Here is a 24,455-nt window from a genome sequence, read left to right as displayed (position 1 = left end):
TGGAAGCCAAGGCTTTGTTTGCACATTTCTCTGTGAAGTGCTACACTAAACTAGAGAAAAGACTTTTTATTGCTTCTGGATAATTTTTCTAAATGAAATGAGGTGTGAGACGTTGGACTAGCAAGCATGTGCTAAATGCAGTTTCCGAACACAGCTGAATATTCACTGCACCTTTTCTTCACAGAAGAGCAAAATAAACTTGATGAAGTTGCAGGCTTAGGTTAGTTATACAGTATTCCATGCACAACAAAGATGCGTAAAATGATCCAGGTTTCTTTTGGCAATGGAAGTGCACGTTCTGAGCTCTATTTTCCTCATTCCCCTTCAAAAATAGCGTTAGTTTAGAATTGCTATTGCTCCTGAGCCTTCAGAGCACTGCCACAATTTCAAGTAACAGCCTCAGAGAATTGAGGATAATCTCTTTCAAACGTGCAGAATTGTCAGATCTTTCTTCTCTCCATCTGGGAAGAGTATTGGATACAGAGTGATGCGGTTGGAGGCTGAATTTTGTACAGCCAGCTTCTGTTATTGGAAGAAGCAGGAAGGTATTGTTTGTGACATTGGGGTCATGGTTTTGCTTTCTGAAAGATGAGTTGGGGAAGAAATATCTGTAAGGATTATCAAGTAGGAAAAACTGTACATTTTTTAGCCTTGTGACCTTTTCTGAAGGGGCAAACACCAGGTGTACCCCGGGGGTGTGCCCCAGTGGCACAGTGGTAGGAGTGCCGCGTTGCAACACCAGGGCCCAGGTTCGAATCCCCCTGTGGCGCAAGTGGTACAAGTGCCGCTCTGCTACACAGGAGGCTCGAATCCCGGGGACTGGACTCGATGATCTCTAAGGTCCCTTCCAACCCTCACGAGACTGTGATACTGTGATATTGGGCCCTGTGGTATGCAGCGTATCAGTGTTCTGTTTCTGTTAGTTACTTTTAAGTACGTTCAACACACAGATTCAGTTTAAGAGGAGTTGAGTCCTTTGAGTAGACTAAATTCTTACAGAGCACTGCTTAATATCTGGCAGGAGAACACAGCTTTTGAAGAGGAGGCAGACACACAGACTGCTCAAGGAGCCTGTCTGCACTGTGAGGAAGTGTTTTGTTTGTTTGGATTTGATTTTTGGCTGTTCTTTCTTTTGTTGTTGTAGTGTTCTGTTTTATCTCTTTTTGTGTGTGTGTTTCGCTTGTTTTTGTTTGTTTTTTTTTATTATTATTATTATTTGTAGTTCCCTTCAGCTATAGGTAAGCATGGCATTTTCAGGTTTTGCCCTGAAAACTGTGGCTTTGGGTTGGGCCTACACTTACTTAGCAGCACATCCACTGATTTCTCACTTGAAGGAGGGTTTCGTGTTATCTGTGTTTTGGTCTGCTTGTTTGTCAAAGGAGTTCTGTAGCTCTGCAGGAGGTTTTGTCAGCCATTCACTTTTGTCCCATAACAACCTCTGAGATTCTGTTGAGAAATGATGTTATCTAGAGCTTCCTTCCTCACAGCTTCTTAGTGCTTTGCTGATAGTCACACAGCGCACTGGGCGTATCTACAGCAGCATCTTGGTTCAGATTAGGAGTGTTTTATGGAAGCAAAACTCCCAACTGTCACCTCTTTCTGTGCTTTGTGTTCACACTGTGGAATTGTTTTAATGCAATTAAATTGAATTACTTTTGGCGGAAAGTAAATGAGGCTGAACATTAGGAAGTATTACTTCTCAGAAAGGGTGGTCAGGCATTGGAATGCACTGCCCAGGGAGGTGGTTGAGTCACCGACCATGGGAGTGTTCAAGTAACGTTTGGATGTTGTGTTGATGAACATGATTTAGCTGGGAAGTATTGGTAATGGTTGGACTGGATGATCTTCTAGGTCTTTTCCAACCTTGATAATTCTGTGATTCTGTGATGTGCTCTGAGACTATACCTAATGCAGGCCAACAACCACATGGTGCTCATTCAGCTCAGGGACCAAATCAGACATAATGTGAAGCAAAATTTTCACCATGCCTGTTATGTTAGTGTTGGGCCCTCAGGACCAACTGCTTTGTTATTTAGACTTGCTTCTATTGCTCTGCATTCCTGACTAATGTGAGCATAGTCATTGACAGAGATAAATCTGCAGTGCTTATAGGTTATTGTTCATGACCACTGTACTGGTTTCAAATGAGTCCATCTATTCAGGCCAATGTTTGAGTAGATACTATTGAAGCAGTTAACAGCCCGAGTTTGATTTGGAAGCCATCACTTAAAATGTAATTGGATCAGGGAGCACCACAACTGTAATCAAGCTATTTTGTTGCCTCTGTCACCTCTTGCACTTTCCTACTTCAGTAATCTGAGTTCTCTTCTCTATTATGCATATTTTCTTTGTGACCCAACTGTTAAGGAAGTCACAATGTTGTTAGACACCTCCTATGTGCTGGCTTTGTTATTTCCCTACTTTCATTTCTCCACCTTTGTCTTAGCGACTTGTAGATGTTCACACAGGCTGAGGCTGTGTGCTTGCTGACTGCCAACCTTTCGCCAGTGAAAATGGGTAATGATTTGCACTTGTCCAAGGCATCTTCCTCCTGAAAGGCTTCCACAAATGGTGAAAGCCATCTGTACTAAACTGAAAGCATTAATGGGTTTCTCTGTTCTTCTTGGTCATTGATTTTCAGGGAGTACTTAAGGTAATGCATGAAGAAGTCTCGGTGTCGGATTTGGTTAAAAGGCATTGAAGAGAGTTTGAATGATTACATTACATGGTATCACTGCTGCTGATGCAATACAAAATCAGGATAAAAATACAGCTTACTGTGATAGTCTTATTTAAGCATGCACCATTCCCACTTAATTCACAGACTCACAGATTTGTAGGGGTTGGAAGGGACCTCTAGAGATCATGGAGTCCAACCCCCCTGCCAAAGCAGGCTCCCTACACCACGTCACACAGGTAGGCGTCCAGGCGGGTCTTGAATATCTCCAGAGAAGGAGACTCCACCACCTCCCTGGGCAGCCTGTTCCAGTGCTCCGTCACCCTCACTGTAAAGAAGTTCTTGCACACATTAGTGCAGAACTTCCTATGCTGTACTTTCATCCCATTACCCCTAGTCCTGTCCCCACACACTACTGAAAAGAGACCAGCCTCACCACTATGGCCCCCACACCTCAGATTGTTCATGTCTGTTTGGGAAGGAAAGTAAGAAAGAGCTGTCTTGACTTACTGTTACTGGAGGAGCTTGGCAGGAACCAGGGAATAAGCAGACAGAATATTATTGCAGCTCTAAAACAACAGGGAAAAAAATAATAATAAAAGCTTTCAGAATGGGTTGTGAAGCTGAGGTAGAATCTTAAGATTACAGCCTCAGCCAGCTGAAACATTGCCCAGTGTTAGTCATGAGCAGCCTTTTCTGTCCAATGCGGCTCTGTAAGAGTTGTACTTTGCATGCAGGCTCTGAGAGTGATTATATATTTTATCGATTTTTAAGGCATAATAGCAGTCCCCTAAGTACAAGCTTCTCTCACTGATCCAGGCTGTGATTTCAATCCCTATGTAATCAAAATTAATGATAATGTGTTATAATGCTGTGATTGAATAGCATTTACAAAGCTGAAGAGTTTTTTTTCAGTTCTCTTTCACTCATATCCATGTTCTTTGTGGTCTCAGGTGGGACAATTCTTTTATATCTTTGTCTGATAGTAGTTTCTAAAGTGTTTAATCCCTCTTTATTCCTGGCCTGACTCCACGACTGGCTGCTGTTGCCAACAGATCAAACTTAGAAAGCACAACCTTTTCCCCTATCCATAAAGTGTGGATGTCCTGCTCAGAGCAAAAGCAATATATTTCTCCAGTGTATGAATCTGTTTAAATTCTTTTGTGTGCTTTTCCTAAGGAAAAAGTTTCTTTAGGAAGACATTTGTAATAAGTAAAATTACACTCTTCTGTAACATTTGGAAATGGTTTTAAGTTGAAATAGGGTAGATTTAGTTTGGATAGTAGGGGGAAGTTCTTCACTAGGAGAGTGGTTAGGCCCTGGAACAAGCTGCCCAGGGAGGTTGTGGATGCCCCGTCCTTGGAGGTGTTCAAGGCCAGGTTGGACGGGGCCCTGGGCAACCTGATCTAGTAAAGGTGTATGTTTGGTGGCCCTGCCAGGCAGGGGGGTTGGAACTACATGATCCTTGAGGTCCCTTCCAACCCGGGTCATTCTGTGATTCTGTGATTTGGCTTTTACATCCTTGCAAGAAAATGTGGTGCAACTGGGATTCTACATTTTGAATAAATGACAATTTAATAACTATTGTCTGTCATCCTGTGTAATTAATTATTGTTTTCATTTTTCTTCTAAACAGACCTCCCACGGGTGTATTTTGGTTGATTCACTTCACCTGCTTTGGGGCCTGGCACTAAAAGAGCGGTGTTTGTTTTTGTACTGAGCATCCACTGATGTTTCACTTAGCAGTGTCCCTTGAATATGTTTGCTTACATAAAAAGCTCCAGCAGAACCTAAATATTTATAGCTTGAAGATGTTTATAGTTCTTTGGAGGTGTCTGGCTGTAAACTGCATCTCAGTAGTCTCATTAATTGTGCAGGTTATACAACTAACAACTGCATCCCTTGTTAGAGCTGTATTGAAGAATCATAGAATCACAGAATTGTAGGGGTTGGAAGGGACCTCTGGAGATCATGGAGTCCAACCCCCTGCCAAAGCAGGCTCCCTACACCACGTCACACAGGTAGGCATGCAAGCGGGACTTGAATATCTCCAGAGAAGGAGACTCCACCACCTCCCTGGGTAGCCTGTTCCAGTGCTCCGTCACCCTCACTGTAAAGAAGTTCTTGTGTACATTCGTGCGGAACTTCCTGTGCTGAAGTTAATGAATGGAGCAAAACCATCTCCCTTTCCCTACCTGTGTGCTAGAGTGCGTGTTTCTCCCCCAGCTGAGGAGCCTGCTGGCCTTACTGTGCTCCTAGTCACTGTTAATTGAGGAAGTGAGAAATTGAAGGAGGAAAGGTATAGCTATTGCTCTGTGTTATTCCTTAAGGGTCCTTTCCCGATGCTTTGTGCTCAACATTGTTGTTTTTTTTCTAGACTACATGACAGTTGGTGAGCAAGAATATTGAAAGTACTTTGGATTTATGTGCCCTCTGTCAGATCCTCTGCCCTTGAATGGTATGTGCTACACCAGTGCTTCAATTAAACTTGTGGTCAAAAAACGGAGTCAGGAGCGTATTCTAACAGAATATGGTTATTCTAACATGCAACAGAACTTTACAGAAATACTCTCTTGAACTGATGATTTTTATTGCTGAAATCAGTCAACCCAATTTATGGGGTACATGATATTCTGATTTTATGCTTGTACAGCGTGTACAAAGCGTGAACACTGAAGATTGAGGAAAAATACTTAGGCTATATTTGGGAAGAAATGCACAGCTTGGTATGTCGCTTCAAGATGTAAAATGCTACAGCCCCTTGGTGTTGAGCATAGTCATGCTGGTACCAAACATAGGCCTTGGTACGTCTCTTCTGCTGTCTCATGTGTGCCTTAGAACTCATTGTATTTCCTACTGAGTCATTACTGGACACCTACGTGTGTGACATGGTGTAGGGAGCCTGCTTTGGCAGGGGGGTTGGACTCGATGATCTCTAGAGGTTCCTTCCAACCCCTACAATTCTGTGATTATATTTTCTACTAGAGGTGAATGGCTGATTTAGTTTTTGATTTGTTTTGTTTGGGGATTTTCTTATCACCACACTGACAGTCAAATAGGCACTAAGAAGTGATTGCTTGTTTTATGGTCTATGGTCAGATGCATCAGCTTACTGTTGAACTTGGAGCATGATGATTAGCTCAGCTGTATTGCAGACAGTGCTGTCCACTGTACAACCTGCTCTTGAAAGGTGGGAAGAGGAGGATACATATTAATATAAATTCCTGAAACGTTAAGCGTTAGTGTTACAACTAAGATTATATCTGTGGTGTATTTGTTCTTGCATTGGTGTTTGTGAATATATATGTGTATTTTAGATGTATAAGTATACGGCAGACATTGCTCTAACAACATAAGACCAGTCCTACCTTTCAGTTGAGGCTCTTGAAGGCTAAAACACATGGAATTCTAAGTAAAAAGCTGAGTAAAGGAACAAATGAGTCAGTAGCAAGTTGAGATATTCCTGCAGTGTTGCCCAACCCTCTTCAGTTTTATCAGCTGGTTTATGGAGCAAAAAAAGGTCCTTGTCTGCATTTGATCCCTTTTTCCAAACAGTTTTTGAACTATTTAGTCAGTTAGAACCAAGACTATCAGAGAGTAGAGGTCTGAAATCTAATGAATGACCTGAATAGTAGGGAAAAGTTTGTCCTGTGGGCTCAACTTATGTGTTTTTCCTGTGTAACAGCAGGGCATCGCTGCCTGCATCAGCTTCTCACTCAGCCTGTATTGAGGCGCAATGGCAGGGAACTTGCAGTGAGCTGTGGGGATGTAGGGGCAGCAGGAGGCTTGGAAATGAAGTTTGGACAGAGACAGAGATGGGGAGGGAACGCGGAGTAGTGCTAAAGAAAAAAAACAACAAAAAAGAGACACATTTGTAGGAAAACTGACATAATTAGTTCCAGAGATCTCTAAATATCTGTAATTGCTTTAAGAATCTAATATAGACTGTTGAAGATCAGTAAGAACCACGCATGAAAGCTGCAATACGTGTTACAGGGACTTTTTCAGTTTCTTGGATAGTCGGCTGAGAAAAAGAAATGCTGCAGGAGGAGACCATGTACCTTTTTTTCCCCAGAATTTAAGCCCTCTGTTTCTGTGACCCTACTATGCTTAGTAATGATACACTAAACATCATGGTGGTGTGACTTCAGAGCGCTTTAATCTAATTCATGTTTATTTATGTTTGCAGAGACATGAAGAACTTGCTTAAAAATTAGTTTACTTTCCATCCCATGTTTCCTTTAGTCTCAGGCCTAAGGTTTTGTTAGAAGACTGGGATGTGTTTATAGAGCTCCATTTATGACGAGTATTGAAGTCTGATCTTGCTTAACAAATTAGTGTTGGAAGTCTTAACTTTCCCTGTTTATTACAGCAGCTACAGCCAACGTTTGTGCACAGTTAGCACTTCTTAATGGAGATGTTTGCATATGAGGTTTTGGTTCTATGGAGGCCGAGGGCATGCATATGGAATGATATGTTGATGTGTAACTTGACCTCCAAAGTAGAACTGATGCAAATCTTTAGGAGTTGGTAATTTATTAGTAAAGAATCTTTAACCTCATGTGGTGTTCTGCCAGCTTGGTTGGGCATCTGCAATGTTCTGGTCCTTTACTTAAAGTTTTTATTTTCTTAACTTCTCTCAGACTACTGAAGGTTCCAAGAAACTGAGAACAGTCCCTCAAATAACTATTGTAGCTTTCAGGTGTAGTTCTTAATGACTATCTGGTGGCTGTGCTGTGCTTCAGGCTATTTCATGACTGTGCGCATCTTTTTGTCTTTTATCCTTCCAAGATGTGGATAAAGTACGTGCGAGTTCTTGTAGGGCTGGCTGGGATCCTTGGTTGTATTGCGGGTTCTTTTGCCAAATCACAGGTCTTGCTTTACCTTTGATCTTAATGCATCCTGTTTTAATCAGTAGCAGGCTTTGAATGATTCTGTATGTGTTCATTTTGCCTTCCCAAATCTGATCCATAGAATAAAGTTAGCTTCATATTCTCTGCAGTGTGAATTTGAGTCCTAGATAAGATACATGTACTTTAACCTTTCAAGCTATAAAACAGGTTTCAGATTAGTTTAAAATGAAGCACACCCATTTTATGTCATATTTTCATATTCTAAATATAGAAAACTTTGATGAAGGTTGTAGTATTCACCATTTCTTAAGAGTCATCTTTTAGTACTCTTATACTACTGAAGTTACAATGCATGTGGTAGCGATACAACTAAAAATGGAGATTAATCTTAATCACAAGGTTTCCAGCACTGATGTAAAACATTTATTTTCATTCCCACATATTATTATAAACTTTCCCAAGTTGATCATAATCCACAACTCAACAGGATGTTTTCTTTTTTATTTTCAGGTGTGATATTTGCAAGTTTTGTGCCTTGACAGTGATCATCATGGACAGTGGTAAGTTTAACTTGGTGATAAATGTGCATTCTGTATTGTTCCCCATCAAAGAGGGGTATTAGCATCCCCTAAAATTGTTGTCCTCTCAAAATCGTAATCAGTTTGTACAAAGTCATTGCTACGGAATTGACTTTAAATTACATATTATACAGATCTTTGTCCATGCTAAGCTGAATTGGAATTGTACTACTGTTCTGACATAGAACTCTGATCTGCATGTAGTATTTAATTATGGACTATCTCATCTGTGGACCTTTGTATCCTGACTGCAGAACAGAGAGCACAGAGCTGATTTCCAGCTTTGTGTCCTTCAGTTTGTGTTCCTAATCTTGTTCCATTAACTCCAGGATCTCACAGCAGAGATCACTTTTCAAGCTTTACAAGTGAATGCTCAAAACGTGTTTCTGCCTTTCTCCCCTGTGCAAATCAATTAGTTTTATTAAGATCACCAGCAGAAATATTCACTTTTATCAGTAGCTTCAGTTTTCAGTTTCAAGTGAAATGCTTATCTCTGCTATTTGTGGCTTTAACATCCCTGGGTGTTGCTAAAGAGACAGAATATGGAAGCATCAGCAGTGTTTTCAGCAGAGCTGGCTTTGATGCCCACAATGCTGTGGACTTTGCTTCTGCAGCGTTCCTATGCATCAGAACATTTTTCCCATAGTGCTGCACCCTGTTTCTCTTTAACTACAGGCCTGAGAGCCAGTTTTCTTTGGTTGTGACATTTTCAGCTGGCAGGCTGAGATATACTTATCCTCACACGTGTCCTTGCCTGATTCTTCTTAGTTCTAGTTGAATTTCACCTTGCACAGGTTTTCCTGAGAATGCATTGTAGCTTCATGTGGCTCAATTACTCTCTCCAGTAATACTGGCAAACTAAGTTTTTTAATAGCCTTTTGATACGTAAAAACTTTGCTAAAAAAGTATTGTTTACAGACAGAACTCTATCTTAAATAACATAAAAATCATTGTTTCAGTTTTTTTCTTTATCTTGTTTTTGTTAGTCAATCTTAAAGTGAAGTATTAATTGTACTACTCTTATTCTCACCATGTTATTCTTTCCTGATCATTTTCAGTTTCATATTAACAACAGCAGTGAATTCAGCAGCATCTTGATTAGGTGGGCACCAAACCCAAGGAGGATTTTTACATGCTCCTGTGTGATTATAACTGAATGTTTCCATGATGACAGTCACAGAATACTAAGTCAATGTGGTTTCTGCAACATGGTGCCATTATCTTTCTTTATAGCATTCATCAGGAAGCGATAGATTCTCATTAAATCATTACATTTCTATCAGCACCTGCATAAAAATTGCATCAATCGGTGCATGTATTTCTTTCATTGCTGCTTTTTTTATTGACTTCTCAATAAGCATTTAAAGTTATCATGAGTGTGCAGTACTTTATAAATGTCAGCTCAAAACAAATGAACAAGGTTGTACTTCATTCTGTCTAGTCTTACAAGGTCAAAAGCTGTTCCTGATCTGGACTAATCTTTAATGATTATTTTTTTTTTAATCAAATACATTCAGAGTTAACGTGTGTGGCTTAGCCTTCTCATTGGGCTTTTTTGTCTTTGTATGCATTTTTTATACTGTATTGTAACAGAAGAGAGACACATCCTGAACTGGGGGTGGGAGTGTGGTTTTTTCTTTCAGAAAAGTACATATTGACCATTCTTGAAAATTGAATTGTTTAAATGTTTTGCTGTTTTTCATCAATGAATTCTGCTGTGCAAGTATATACTTAGCTTGTTTTTGGAAGCAAGATTTGTACGTACTTTCTGAGTATGTTTTCAGCTACCTGTGTTTTCCTCTTTATTCCTTTTACCTCTGCATCCAGTACAAAGCTATTATAGTTTCTCTCCTCTGTTTTCAAGGATGAACTCTATCTATAAAATGAAATTCCCAGCGTTTATCCCTTGAAGGAGGGGAAACTTGATTTACAGTGCATTATCACAGCACTTAAGAAAGTCAGAACTATAGCTTGTCCTGCTTCAAGAGTGCTCACAAGAGGTGTTGGTGAGAAGTAGTTACAGCACTGGCATTCCCATACGTGACTGCATTCTGGCTTCCTGGTGTCACCAAGTCTTCTATCTCCCCACTTTTAGGTGATTGCTGAGGCATGTGGAAAAAAGCCAATTCTTCAGGCCTAGAGAGGAGTTAAGAGAATTGTGTGAGGAGGCAGAAGCCATCCCTGTCCTTTTCGTTCTCGCTGGAGGAAAATTTTGAGTATTAATTTGATATTTAGACAGTGAACTTGCACATGCCCGTGTGCTCACCTGTGGTACTATCAGAAATCTAAACTGCAAAAGTGGCAAATGTAGATCTGTGTACACGGAGATTCTGGCAGCATTGTGAATAAGGTAATTTACACAGTGCATGTACGTACCACATGTATTCAACTGAAAGTAGAGAAAGGGCTGATTATCTTGGAGTTGGATCTCCAAATACTTAATCCTTTGCAAAAGGAAGGTGATTGTCTAATGATTTTTAGCGAAGAGATTACAATGCACATACTGAATAAAACAGAATTAATTAGATAAGCCTAATTGTGATAGTATTCTTTCTGCTGAAAAATGCTCCCACATCTAAGTTCAGTAAAGCAAAAGTGTAGTGACCTATCTTTGTAGATGTGCAGGCATCCTTTTTTTAGTATTCAACTAAGAGGATTACAGTAGAAATAGAAGACTGATTCATATGAAATCATAGATGAATCATTGTTTAAACCAGTTAGTCTCTGTCCTTCTGCAGGCAGTGAGAGTTTTGTCTTCATAAGCTAATTGGAGGTTCCAGATTAGCTGTAAATGAACCAGTGCAGAAATGGTAGTGCTGGTGAAGAAAAAAGTACGAGTACATTAATATTGCAGTGCATTGAATTATTAGTCCCTATTGCTAGCAGTGAGAACCCAAGCACAGTGTTGCATTGGTACAGTGTTCTTGCTTCCTGACCTAAAATACCTGAGGAATTTCTGTGTTGTTCACTGCAGACAGGCCTTTTGAGTAATTCAGCCTACTGGATTTTGAAGTGTTTCAGTTGCTACGTGTTACTGTAAAAATCATTTGCTCAGGGAATTTGAGGGAAGAATTGAACCCAAGAAGACTATTTCCAGCTCTTTTATTTGAACAGAAAACTAAGGAAAGCAAAGAAGAATGCCTTTATCAGAACTTCTGTTGTCTTCCAGCATGCTTTTTATTTGCTTCAGCAAATTAGGTGGGGTTCTGTGTATTATTTAAGAAGATACAATGAGACTACTTACCTACACCTCCAAAAGAGTTGATATTTTGTGGCTGATATTTCTGAAATAAAGGCAGAAAATCTGCTTTCCAAGTTGCTAAAGAAAGTAGATGAAATTAAACTTTGATAAATAGTGCTGTTCTGGTGAGTACAACTGGGTAATATTCAGAAATATTGGTGGCATCAAAACTTCTGAGTATTCTAGCTGTGTTGCCCTCAAGCAATTGCAAATATCTCCTTGGCTGTTCGCAGGCAGGTTTTGTTTGTTCTGTGTTGTCTTAGTTTGAAAAATCATTTTCATTGTCTCTTCTGGGCGCTGTTCTTAGGCACAGGTTTCAGTCTTGTATACAGTATACAGGAACACGATGCTGAATAGGTATCACATTTTTGATGTAGCAATAACTACTGAAGTTGTAAGCCCAAATGTTGATAGTAGTGAACAGAACTAGAAAAGACCTTTTATCCTATTAAATAAAGGGGAAGACTTTGAAAAAGAGTGTTGCCCAAATGGACATTTTCTTTGAATAGTTTCACTGTGAGGTTTTGGGTATGTTTCAGTAGTGACCATTATTTTCTCTCCTCTTATTCAGTGTTCTTAACAGGGGACAAAGCCAATTCTGTGTATAAAAGATACCGAAGAGCCAACAAGTTTTTGGAAGAATTAAAGCAAGGTGACATAGAACATGAATGCAGAGAAGAAATCTGTACCTATGAAGAAGCAAGAGAAGCATTTGAAAATGAGGAAAAGACGGTATGTTTTGTGTGTTTATAGACTGGGGGGGGGGATGTCTTGATATTAATATTAGAGATATGATGAGTAATTGTGTGTTTTCCAACATTACAGTATATTTTTCCTTCTTGACTTGATTCTTTAAGTATCTGAAGTCTGCAGTGGAGATGGATAGACTTCGTAGCAATGAATTCAGAATCTATTCTCCAAATTAAATTTTAAAGAAGAGGAAATCTCAAAGAAAACCTTGCTTATAAAAGTTTTATGCAGATTGGCAGCTTGGGGAGTATTCACATTCCTTTTCTTCTAGCTGTCATTATCTGTTCTCTTTGGCAGCACTACTTACCCAAATACCATGTTACCTATCATCACACACCTTAATCCTAGTCTACATATTACAGATGCTATTGTTTTTCTTGGGTGAAATGGAGTTGTGACTGTTACAGGGAATTTATAGAAGCAGAGGTCAGAAGACTTTGTTTATCTCACGCTTTAACTCATTTGTTAAATACATTCACATAAAACAAGTGAGCAACTGAAAAATTGTTCCACTTAAAATAGAGACTATACAGATGCTGGTGTAGCTGGCAAAATGTTCTGCGGCCAGATTATTCGTGGCCTTAAAAATAAATAGAGACAAATGGCCTTCTTGAAGTTAACTTCTGCAGACCCTAACAGCATATTGTTAAGAAGCAGAGATCTAAAACATAGGAAGATTAACAATGTCAATGCTGCCATATGTTATTCAAGGGCAGTGGTATGTTAACACGACTGGAATGAGGCAGATACTGCCCACACAGAATTGTGTAAGTCTTTCACCTTCTGTAATTAAAAGAAGCTTGTGGGCCAGCTGCACTGTACATCATACCCAGAGTAACTTAAATTGTCTTCCAACAAATAAGCACAGCATGTAAGTTCTTGATAGTGTTGCCTGATTTATTTAATATAGGAAAGTCAAGATTTTTTTTTCTAATTCAAGGCAGACCTGAATGAAATTAGATTTATCCTCAAATTTGGTTCCAAAGTGGGAAAACAGCTGCTAGAAAATGTGACTTGGGAAATTGGCAAGCAAGGCCTGTGGATTAATGGGCAAAATGGCACAGAGCATTATGAGTTTATTTCAGAATAACATGAGTGATGTGTCCCACTCTTTACTGGTTGTGTTTTACATTAAAAACAACAGAAAAACCTACTGAATATTTTAAGTTTTTGGCATCTTTTTGTTCGTGTCACACATAGAAAAGTGGAGAAGACAGAATGGAAACTTCATTAAAATGAAGCAGTAGTATGTGTAACGTTTTAAATCCTATTCTTTCTCAGAAGCTGTAAAATGCACAGTCGTGTATTTTACCTCCTAAACTCAATGTGGCAATTCTTGATGGTATCATTCTGTAACTAACAACAGTGTGTACAATGACACAACTTGAATAAAAACTAACACATTATCACTAATAGCCTAAATATGTCGACTAGTGATAGGTCAAACTGATGACCCGTGATAGGACCTGACAAAGCAGTATAAAGTGTGTCAGAGGAAGGTCAGGTTGGGTGTTAGGAAAAGGTTTTTCACCAGAATGGTGGTTGAGCACTGGAAACAGGTTCCCCAGGTCAGTGGTCATGACACCACACTGACAGAGTTTAAGAAGCATTTGAACAACACTCTCAGTCACAGGGGTTGAATTTTAGGTGTTTCTTTGTGGAGTTGAGGTTTGATGATCCTTGTGGGTCCCTTCCAATTCAGGAAATTCTATGATTCTGCATTGCCTCTTGCTTCAACTTCTTTTAGCCTATTAAGTATTTAGAAACATTTTGTATTTCAGTAGGTAGCCTTTCCATTGCAGAGGCATTTAAGAAATAGTAAAGTAGAAATAGTTACGTTTACTATTATGCCACAACCTGATTGTCACAGTGCAGAGAGAATTTCCAATAAAGTCCTCTTCCATTATCCAGTCCTATTACTGTATCCGTTTTAGTTCAGCTGCTTTGATGATGGTAGCTTGCTAATGTGCAGCCATGCCTGACCAGCCTAATTTACTTAGTCCTTTGTTTCCTGGCTAAATCCATCCTTACAGCCATTTAATAATACTTGATTTCTGGGGACAGAGGTGCTATAGAATGAGATTGCAGTATAGTATGTTTGTAATAATGAAGGTGCAGTGATTTTGTACTATGGATAGACTGATATTCAGATAGGTTATGGAGCATATTTATCTCAACTTAACTTTGCTTTATATAATTTCTCTTCTGTATTTTTTTTAATCTTGTCCACTGGGTTCTTTGCTTCTTTGAAGTTTGCTGGAGATGTGTACAACATATGAGTTTGTAACATTAAAATAATATAGAATCATAGAATTACCCAGGTTGGAAAAGACCTTGAAGATCATCAAGTCCAACTGCAGCCTAACCAGAACCCTAACTCTAACAACCCTCCACTAAATCATATCCCTGAGTACCACATCCAAACGGCTCTTAAACACAACCAGGGATGGCGATTCAACCAGTCCCTCAGTTATTTTTGATGCATCAGTTTTCTTGGAAGATAGCGTTGTGTACGTTAAGTATACATACATAAATGTCACGGAAATACTGACTGCCTTTCATATCGTGTAGGCTTGTGGATTTTGATATCTTCAGAAGTATCATGTGAAATGGTACTGTTAATAATAAAGGTAATACTCCCAGGATAGCAAAAGCAGGAAATGGCAGGAAAGGGTTTGCAAAACTTTGTGGCACTGAGTGGAAAAAAATGAAATTCAGTGTTGACAAATGCGATGCACACTAGGGAGGAAGGATCATTCCTCAGATATATATACACATATATGTTTGCCTCTGGAGCAAGAACTGAATTTATAGATTGCCTGTGAAGACTTGAATTTATGATGCTTAGCAGCTACACAAAAAAACAAATAAAAGACTGTAAGTTAAGAATCCTGGGAAGGGAACAGAGAACAAAATGGGGAATGTAACTACGTGACTGTTCACTTGAATCTCGTATGTGTCATGTGTTGCACTTCAAAAGCAAGTAAGTAGCTGAGGAAAATCCAGAGAGCCTGGGAAGCTAACTTGAAAGGTTTATATAACAGCTATAGATTGAAAACAGTTAAATCAGGGAACATGTAATAGATGTCAGTAAGAAATATGAATATTGAACAGAGGTGAATCATTTAACATCCTTCTGACAGCGGAGCTTAAAAGGGTCTCTGAGGAAATAGGAAGATGCAGGGTCAGAGCAAATAAAAACGTCTCTTCTCACCGCAAGCAGTGGAGCTCTGTGACTGTTTGGCCACAGGAAAAAGCCTATGTAGCTTCAGAGATGATGAAAACAATTGGGGACCATTGAATAAAAGGGGTCAGTCAGCTTTATCTAGTGGGAGTTCTTGAATACAAGTATGTGAAAGCTGCAAGAGTGTCACTCTCCACATATGTGTATACTCTTCTTCTGCCAGTATGTGTTTGTTGTCAGAAGATAATAAATGAGGTGAACCTTACTCCTCATCCTGTCAAGCTATGCATATGTAGAAGGTATAACCAGACAGCACTTTACATGATCATTAGGCAGTTGTCAGAGTTTGTTGGAAGGCTCAAAGATTCGCAGAATGTGACTGCAAGGTGACCTGGTGTGTGATGGAAACTCACTTCTCATTTCTCATACATTAACTCAGGTTTTAAAGTGATACAGCATCATTTAAAAGAAAATACAAAAACAAACGATGAAAAAAAACCCTCATATTTTATCCATAAGTGTAAAAATGCTAAATTGCCTAGGAAGCAACTCAGAACTTGCCAGCACCAGCTCTAAAATGTTGTGATCCGATAAGACATCAATCTGTGTGTGTGTTTAATTACAAATGCTGGGTAAATATCTGGGAGAGAAGGTGTAAATCTGAAATTGAGGGCAAACAGAAGAAAACAGAGTAGCAAGTGTTCTCATTTCCCTTTATTGCTTTGTTCATATCCTTTACCTACTGAACACCAACCAGTCTTCAGATTGATGTATTATTAGTCTACCTAACAAGTCAGATGACTGACCTAGTGTCATTTGAGGCTGACAGTGCTGCCGAATGTGTAAAGTCCTCAGCCACAATTCTCAGCAGGGTACTCTTAACTTTGATGTGGATCCAGTGTTTGATTCAGTGTTCCCATCTGAATTGACTGAAGTCAACTCTGTTTTTAATAGTGATAGTGAAATATTAGACATAAAGGGAAAAAGAAGGTGGCAAACTGTCCATAGCAGTTTGTGTGTGATGCTCTTGAGAATTCTCTTGGTCTGTTTCAAACTGGAGAAATGTAGTTCATGGCAGGAATTTATACTAGATGATTTTAGGCCTTTCTCATTGCAGTTATCTGATGCTGTGGCCTGCTTAATGCAGTTTTTCAACCTTTTAAGGCATATATGTCTTGCAGCAGTGCTGTGCCCGAGGGTAAATGATTGCTGGAGTGCCCTTTTCATAAATCACAAGCTCTTAGTTTTGTCAAGTAAAAAGTCCTTTTTTGTTTTCCTGGTTTAAGAGACCAAATACTGTGGAAGGGATGTTGAAGTATTCCAAGTTTCAAATTACTCTTTAACATTCTGTATGACTTCTACAGCTCCTGGAATTTCAGTATTTCTCCTCTTGTTTTTCCTTAGCAGATTGTATGAACCCTCACGCTTCAAGTTCGTCAGAGTTATCTGTGATTTTGTTGGGTGATGGACAGTACTTGAATTTGATCAGGTGACTTCTCCTCTTTGTGCCACCGCTTCTACAGAGCAGTATAGCTGTGGGGTGACAGCAGAGGAGAAAACTCAAATTTGAAGTATTGGTTTCTTGCAGTTCTGGTAAATTTCAGAACTAAGGGTTGTTATGGTTCCCTTTGATACGAAACAGTGAAACTGTGAACAGGCAAAACTGACTTTTTCCTAAATTTTCACCTATGCCACATTCACCTCTACAGAGACTTTAAAATGACATGTTTCTTCATAGTTTATTTGCTGACTTTCAGTAAGTCTTCACAGCTTAGGCCTCAGAAACAAATGTTATGCCATTCCCTTGCTGCTGCTGAAGTAGCAGAGCAGTGTAGTGAGAAGCTTGGTTTCAGTATAGACGACCACAGTTAATAACACTAATGAATCTTTCTGCTGCTTTAGTTGAGTGTTTATTTAGTGCTGTTCAAACCAGATAGAAAGGCAGTGGGTAACAGGTCTTCCTGTCTGTGTGTTGATTTGATGGGGAAAGGTAGGGTGTTTGGTTTTGTGTGGACTCTCTTCCAATCATGAAGAAACCCTAAGCCCTCAGTTGTGCAGCTCTGAGATCTGCTTGGTTATGTTATCTGTGTGACACACTGTTACACTGTTACATTATCTGTGATGACGCACTGGAACAGGTTGCCCGAGGAGGTTGTGGATGTCCCATCGCTGAAGGCATTCAGGGCCAGGCTGGATGTGGCTCTGGGCAGCCTGGTCTGGTGGTTGATGACCGTGCACATAGCAGGGGGGTTGAAGCTAGATGAGCGTTGTAGTCCTTTTCAACCCAGGCCATTCTGTGATTCTCATGCTGTTCATGTGACAGTAGCCAGTAGCCCTGAACTTAAAAGGAAAAATATATCTATAGATCTGAACTGTCTGTGCACAAGATCTGCAACCTGAGTGTATCACTGACTAGTTGAGAAACAGTTGTCATTTTTCCCAGTGAGAATTTTTTAAATACATTTTTGTAAGATGTTGTTAATTGAAGTGGATGCTCGCATAAATCTGAAGAGGTCACATCTCTGCATTTCTAAAGGAGGCTGCAGAGTTCAGAGTTTCTGGCATCGCTTTTTGTTTTGCTTTATATTTTGCTTTATAGATTGCTATAAAACACTGTGGAAGTGTTTCTTGATAAGAGAATATACATTACTGATGAGGTAGGCTATACTTTTCTTTGTACTAGTTTTGCACAGCATTCAGAGCAGAGCAAATGGGAAGGTGATGTGATCTTTGTGCTCCTGCTTGTGCATGTTAATAATGTAGCAAAATTACTTTCAAGTACTAGTCCTCCTTCAGCTGTTTTTCCCTGCTTGTTTTCACTTTTCACTGCTCCATTTATCTATAGCTGTGATGCCAAAGCTTCTAGAGTATAATAAGCTGTGTAATGTTCTCACCCTGCTGAAGTTGTATTTACCTATAAACAGAGGATCTGAAGCAGCTCAGAGTAGACCGACGATTGCTTTATGAGCCAGAGGACAGAGGAATTCTGAATTATGAAGTGACACTACAACATTACTATGCTTTGCTAAGATGGTTTGTTGTTCCAAAGCAGTGTTTTGCTGTCAGGATGCATTAGCGTACTATAGATTAAAAAATTAAGTTACAACTTTGAGCTTGAGTGGTACTGAAAAACTTTGATCCAATACATGGCTGATGTGCATGCTGATTAGATTTCTTATTCCTATTTGTGCTGCAGATATTTAGATATTAAGTGCCAATACAGGATTATTACAAGTAGAGCAAGGAGTTGGTGTTTAAAAAAAAAAAAAATTCTTCTGCTTCTGTAATCGCTTCAGAAGAAAATTTGTTTTATGTGCTGGTTCGTATCAGTTCTCGTATTGATCATCGGTAGTTGAAATGCCATTTTTTTTCCTCATTCATTTAAAACAGCTTGAATAAAGTCTTTGGTTTGGTCATTTGTTTTTAATGTCTTATCGTTTCTGACTTACCCTGTCTTGCTCTTCTAGAAGGAGTTCTGGAAAGTCTACAAAAATGGACTTCAGGGAGAAAGTAACACAGGACATAGCTGGTATTCATTTTACCTTGCATTTCCGTTAATCATCGGCCTTTTTGTTATCCTCATTGTCGTTTTTGTCATATGGAGATGCCTGTTTAAAAAGAAAACACGTAGACAGTCGGTGTACGCGCACAGGGGAGCCCACGACGCGATAGGTGATGGCGCTGACGGCAGAGGTTCGGTCCCGCATCCTCTCAGCATTGTTCATTCCCCACAGGAGGAAATGTTTGAAGTCAGTGGGCTCTCTCCAGGAGGTCTGAGCTATGCGGATACACGATCAGACTCAATATCCACAAGGCTGTCAAACTGTGATCCTCCTCCTTCATATGAGGAAGCCACTGGAGAAATTGGTCTGAGAAGAAGTGAAGGTGAACAACATTTAGATCCACCTCCACAGTATGAAGACATTATGAGTTCTAGTTCAGCCAATGCAATTGCACTATCTCCTGTTATCACCAGTACAAAGTAAAGCAGGAAGAATGCTTCTGGACTTTTAAGAAGAAAAAAAAAAGTTTTATAGCACTTTATCTTGGCTTATTACGCATTTCTGTGATTTAATGGACCTGTACAATGAACTTCCCTTTTGTTTTAAATTCACTTGTTCTTTGAGTCATAGATTTTTCTTTTCCCCTGTGTCTGTCCTTAGAAGATAAGGAATCTGTATTGTGAGCCTAATACAGGTACAGAGATGGTGCTCTGTCATTATTCTTAAATGTATCTCTGCTTTGAGGGATGTCACTTGTTTTATTCCAGATGCTGACCACATTCTTCACAAGATTTGTGGAATCCCCCTCCCTTCTTGCTGCAGACTCTTGGAATTACCTGAATTACGGAACCAGGCCAAACCAGCCCATAAACCATTGACATGGGGAATCCTTAAGAAGCGTTCTAGAAACTTAGTTAAGCTAAAGCTAACTGATTCTGAAGTATTTCCCCTTGCCCGGTTGGTTCCTTTTTCTCACCTGGAATTTTATAACATGCCACATTGCATCTCGGGCCCTGGAATGGCCAAGAGCCATATGCCTTGGTATTCAAACCAATATGGCTTCGTAGCAATAATTTCAGAGCCCAAGCAGAGAAGAGAGATTCTGAAGCTTTCACTGTTAGGATTGATGTTTAGAAGCTAGTAATTCAGGACAGTAATTAGTGAATTTGAGTACTTTTTTTGTTGTTTGTTCTTCTTTTCTTCTGTCTTTATTAGTTTATACTAGGGCTGAGAACTGTGTGTGTGTTACTTTTGCAGCTTGAGAGTTCACTCAACACTAAAGAATGAAATACTGAAGAATGAATAAAATCCTGCTTGTTTTGAAGCAGATACCAAAACTACCATAGTCTTCACTGGGAGCAGGATTTCATCCATTATCTGTAAACACTTAAACCCAAAGATACTGCTTTCCCTTTAAAAGAAAAAAGAAAAAAAATAGTGTACAATTTCTTTCTACAATCCTATGACCCTGTTCTCAAATCCTGACATTATTTTGCCTCTTGCATACTTAAGTAGTATCACCTGCATGTGTTGTGTTAGTGGCTGTGTAAATGCATTGCAGAGAAATTTGGTAACTTTCTTCAATTGGTGTATTTATTGCTGATTTCATGTTTGTTCATTAGAGTAAGGGGTGCTGGAAAGCATGGGTAATCTAGGCTAACTCCACAAATGTTGTGGCCAGTGTAGCTCTGCTATCTCCTGATGCAGGGCGAAACCATAAGGACCTTCTGTGTTGTTGTATTTTTAGCAAAACAATGCAGACATAACCCAAAGCTTTAGTTTGGAGTGTTCTTTTGAAGCTGTAGAGATGTAAATTTCTGTAAGAATTGACACAAGTTGATTGAAATTCTATACAAGCCTCTGTTTCAACTGCTTTAGACACTGAGGATGGTTTAGGTGGTGCACGCTGTGATTTGCTGATTTATTTTTCTCTATTTAAGAATTTAGCTTGCGAATATTTATTTTGATTTTTCTTCTCACGTCAACGTGGCATGGCATTAATTTTAGTATTGTTCTGTTTTCTGCTAATGAATTAGCACCAACTGAAGCATATTTAGCTCTGGAGGACTGCTGTATTATGTTGGCTTTCTTACAACACAAGCCTTGAAGCTGTGTCATCTCCCAGAAACCCCAAATGAAATACCAGTGCCATCCATTTGAAATTGCTCTTAACGTGGTCAGTTAATTGCCTGTTGGCATCTACGATCTTGTGTGAATCTGACCCACCCTTCTCTTAAGGAATTTTGTAGAAGATTGCTGAGAAGAAATGGATGAGTACCTGGGTGTGCATGTGTGCACTTCTGTAAGAATTTGATACAGTAGTTTGGCAAATGAAGTTATGATCCTGTGATTAATTTTATATTCTCATTTTTGGCGAAGAGTAGGTTACCTAAGATCTCTACTGGGGATCTTAAGTTGCTAAAGCAAATTTATTGGAGTTAATGGATGGAGCTCCAGGCTAAACTGTTGTCAGAAAGATAACTCATGTATTCATTATTCATAATGGATATCGAGCAGATAAGTACTATATATTTTGGACTCTCTGACCTTTTGAAGTGCTTTTAGCTCTTGGGTGAAGTCCTAAATTGCCATTTGTAGAAATTTAAGCTCCTTTTATACTGAGCAACAGTTATACTGCCTTTAGCCAGACGTTACCAAAAGAAAGTGCCTCGTCTCAGTCGCAGGAGACACCTGAAAGAGCTGGAATTTATGTCTATGCCATATTGGCATCTCCTGTACCTGCCAACATAGCTGGCAGTTTTAGCAGTAATTTTTTAGTTTGGATATTTGGTTTTCTTGTAGGAAATGCCTGGAGATAACCCATTTCACATTAGATAATTCAGTAGCTATCAACCCCTGAGCAGGGGCAGTCTGGTTTAGAGGTGAGCCACCTTTTTTTCCTCTCTGTTGCTCCATATTCTATTAGCAGTCTTAACAACTTTCACGTTTCTGTCTCCTAAGAAGATTATGTTACTGCATTCTGTAGACACTTCTTTCTGCAATGCAAACATAATGTTTGTCTTTCCAGAAAAAAAAAACAGCCAAATATCTGATCTTTGACTAGGATTTATTGGGCTATGCCTTTTCTGCATCCACGCACATGAAACGCGAATGCTATTTAGGGCTATAAATTTACGTCTTGGCGTGAATAAGCTTTCATAAATAAACTGAATTTGCACATGCCAGTTATCTGAATGCTTCCTCTGAGACATGAGCAGCTTTCTTCTTGTTGGAGTAATGTCAAAGTACCTATTATTTTATTTTACTTTGTGAAATGTGGGGAAATAACTTAAGTCTTGGGGATAGCTGTTCTGATCTGGGGAAAGAGTAACATTTCTTTCATAGTGGGTTTTCCTACAGCTTTTTTTTTTCCAGGGCACTTACACTGATTCTTCTTCTCTTGTAGCTGCATTATCATGCCATAAACATTATAAATTTATAGTCGTGTCTCTCTAAAGGCTTTCCAAGTCTGAATGCAGTACTGCCTTGACTAATGACATGAATAGTCAGGATTCTGCTTTCCCCACTTTCAGTTGTAACACCGAATTTCATGTGTTGGCTAAATCATTTTAGTCCTACTACAACAAACTTGTATTTAAATGTCACGGTTTGAGGAATTATGGAAATTAATTGTGCTTAGATGATGTTTAGCATTAGTGGAGGTTGTTCTGTCTTCACTGGGTGTAAATAACATCTGATTACAGTATTGCGTATTTTGAAGGGGTCTGGTTTACATTAAATTATCATATTTAAACATTCTTGACTATGTTTATAGAAAAAAAAAGTTTTGTAACATTTGTTTTTGGATATGCTAAATAAAACTTTTTAAATGCCCGTAGTGCTTCCTAACGTCAATCCCACACATCCGCAGTATTAACTATGTGCATTTAAGTGGTGTTCTTTTAATTTCTATTGATCATCAAATGTGTTTAATCGGTTGCAGGGAGTCAGTTGATTTATTTTGATAATTAAAAATAAATATAATTGTAAGGTATGAAGGTACGTTCTTTCACAATTCAGTCTCATTATTTTTAATTAGATTTGTGAATTTGGTTACTTTGCATTTTAATGTATTTTTGCAGCTGTTGTTACATAGCAGTCACAAGCACAGGGAAAGCAGGAATTATTCTTTATTATAACAAAATGAAATGATATACTGTAGAAAGATTTGTAGCCAAGAGAACTTGATTTCAGAGTTGGCTTCAGCCATTTCAAACTGTTTTGCGTCAGCTCTGTGATTCACTCCACAGTGCGTTACTGATGATTTAATAGCAATTAAAAAAAAACCAACAACAAACCTTTTATAGCGATACGTGCTGGAAACTAAAGATTTCCATTCCAATCCACAAACTGTCTTCCTTACTTGCTCAGCTGCTGATATATAAGATATGTCCCTGGTATTTTTCACTAGCTTACTATGAGTGCAGTCTGTTTCAGAGCTTAGCGAAGTGTTACTGAAGGTATTGTGAATGTGTGCGGTTTCACACGGGTCATAAAAAGAAGTGCCAAAAAGAATCACGAGAGTGTGAGAAGAAAAGCAACAGCGTGTGCAGATTTCCAAGCTGTTGTGTGCATACTGCAGCACTTTCTTCCCCGGTAAGCTTCTATTTGCAGAGCTCAGAACTTTACAGAGTAACAGCACACACAGTTTTCAGATAAGTGGCCTTTACTGTGCATGTTCACGTCCAGGATTCTGACCATGCATCCGTCAGCACTGGCTATAACGTGTTTGCATGTGGTTCAGCGCATGATTGCCTCTGCATGCCTGGCTTCCAGCTATTGAAATGTAGAGGGTATAATGTTTAACTGGCGTCGTGAATCTTGGTGTCTATAGAAATCAAGTCATCTCACCAGGTTACGTGGTGATGAATGTTCATTATTTATTGTTTTGTATGTCTAGAGCACTGTTCCCTGTTGTCCTAAATCACACTGATAGATTCCTTTTTATCTTTGTATAATGGGAACCTTGTAAATATTTCCTGGTGCTGTCTACTGGTGTTTTGAAGAGAAGCCACGTTAGCTGAAGACGGGGAAGGTAACATCTGCACTATTTCATTGCTTTCTGCACGCAGGTTTGATTAATTTGCTGCAGGGTAATTGAACTTTGAGCTTTGCCAAAAGGTTGAACTACCCTTTTCCTCCTGCAGCAGGAGCTCAATAATTGTATTTTTGACTTGGCAATGGGTTATTGAATGCTAGCTAACAAGTTGGTGCAAGAATGTCTTGCCTGTATTTTCTTGATTATATTAGAGTATGTGACATTTATTTACCATTTAGCACTATGCAGTATTTGCTGTAATGTTAGTATGTGTTTTCTTTCTCTGTCCTGTTTCAGTATGTTGTGCATTGTAAGCACACTGACTGCATGCAGTTTTTCTCTGTGCTAAAAGCAACAAGACCTAAGAATCAAAGCTGTTTCCTTTTCCAGGTGAAAGCTTTGTATGGTTCTCCAACCTGATTGAGTAGCTTAAGCCAAGAAGGAAACAAGCGCTCAAACAAATGCCAGTATTGAAATCTCTGCATAAGGAGTGATCTGTACCAAGCTGTCTCCCTGACCTTTCAGTGATGTGGAATGTTTTCTTGTAAAACAGACCTTGGATCAATTTCATAAGTCAGGGACTGTCAGTTTTATTTTCCTACACTCAACTGCTGCCACAGGCACAGCAACA

At 39.2% G+C, this 24,455-nt stretch overlaps 1 protein-coding gene across 5 annotated transcripts in view; it reads left to right on the top strand.

Moving 5' to 3' along the window:
* The window catches only part of PRRG1 (proline rich and Gla domain 1), a 30,519-nt gene extending 7,899 nt beyond the window's left edge, over positions 1 to 22,620 (top strand). Inside the window, exons 1-5 of one of the 5 annotated variants that reach the window (XM_085549351.1) lie at positions 3,306 to 4,698; positions 5,055 to 5,135; positions 8,041 to 8,090; positions 11,921 to 12,081; positions 18,751 to 22,620. In XM_085549351.1, the coding sequence (XP_085405477.1) occupies positions 8,081 to 8,090; positions 11,921 to 12,081; positions 18,751 to 19,269 (690 nt within the window). In that variant the 5' untranslated portion in view covers positions 3,306 to 4,698; positions 5,055 to 5,135; positions 8,041 to 8,080 and the 3' untranslated portion in view covers positions 19,270 to 22,620. Of the gene's footprint in view, positions 1 to 3,305; positions 4,699 to 5,054; positions 5,136 to 8,040; positions 8,091 to 11,920; positions 12,082 to 18,750 lie in introns of those variants that run through there. The other 4 variants (XM_085549357.1, XM_085549345.1, XM_032449356.2 and 1 more) reach the window with 4 other exon arrangements.
* The last annotated feature ends 1,835 nt before the right edge of the window (positions 22,621 to 24,455 follow it).

Source organism: Coturnix japonica, chromosome 1 (genome assembly GCF_054131305.1).
Source record: "Coturnix japonica strain WE chromosome 1, WE-NBRP24, whole genome shotgun sequence".
Taxonomy (NCBI): Eukaryota; Metazoa; Chordata; class Aves; order Galliformes; family Phasianidae; genus Coturnix; species Coturnix japonica.
This window is presented reverse-complemented; position numbering and strand designations above follow the sequence as displayed.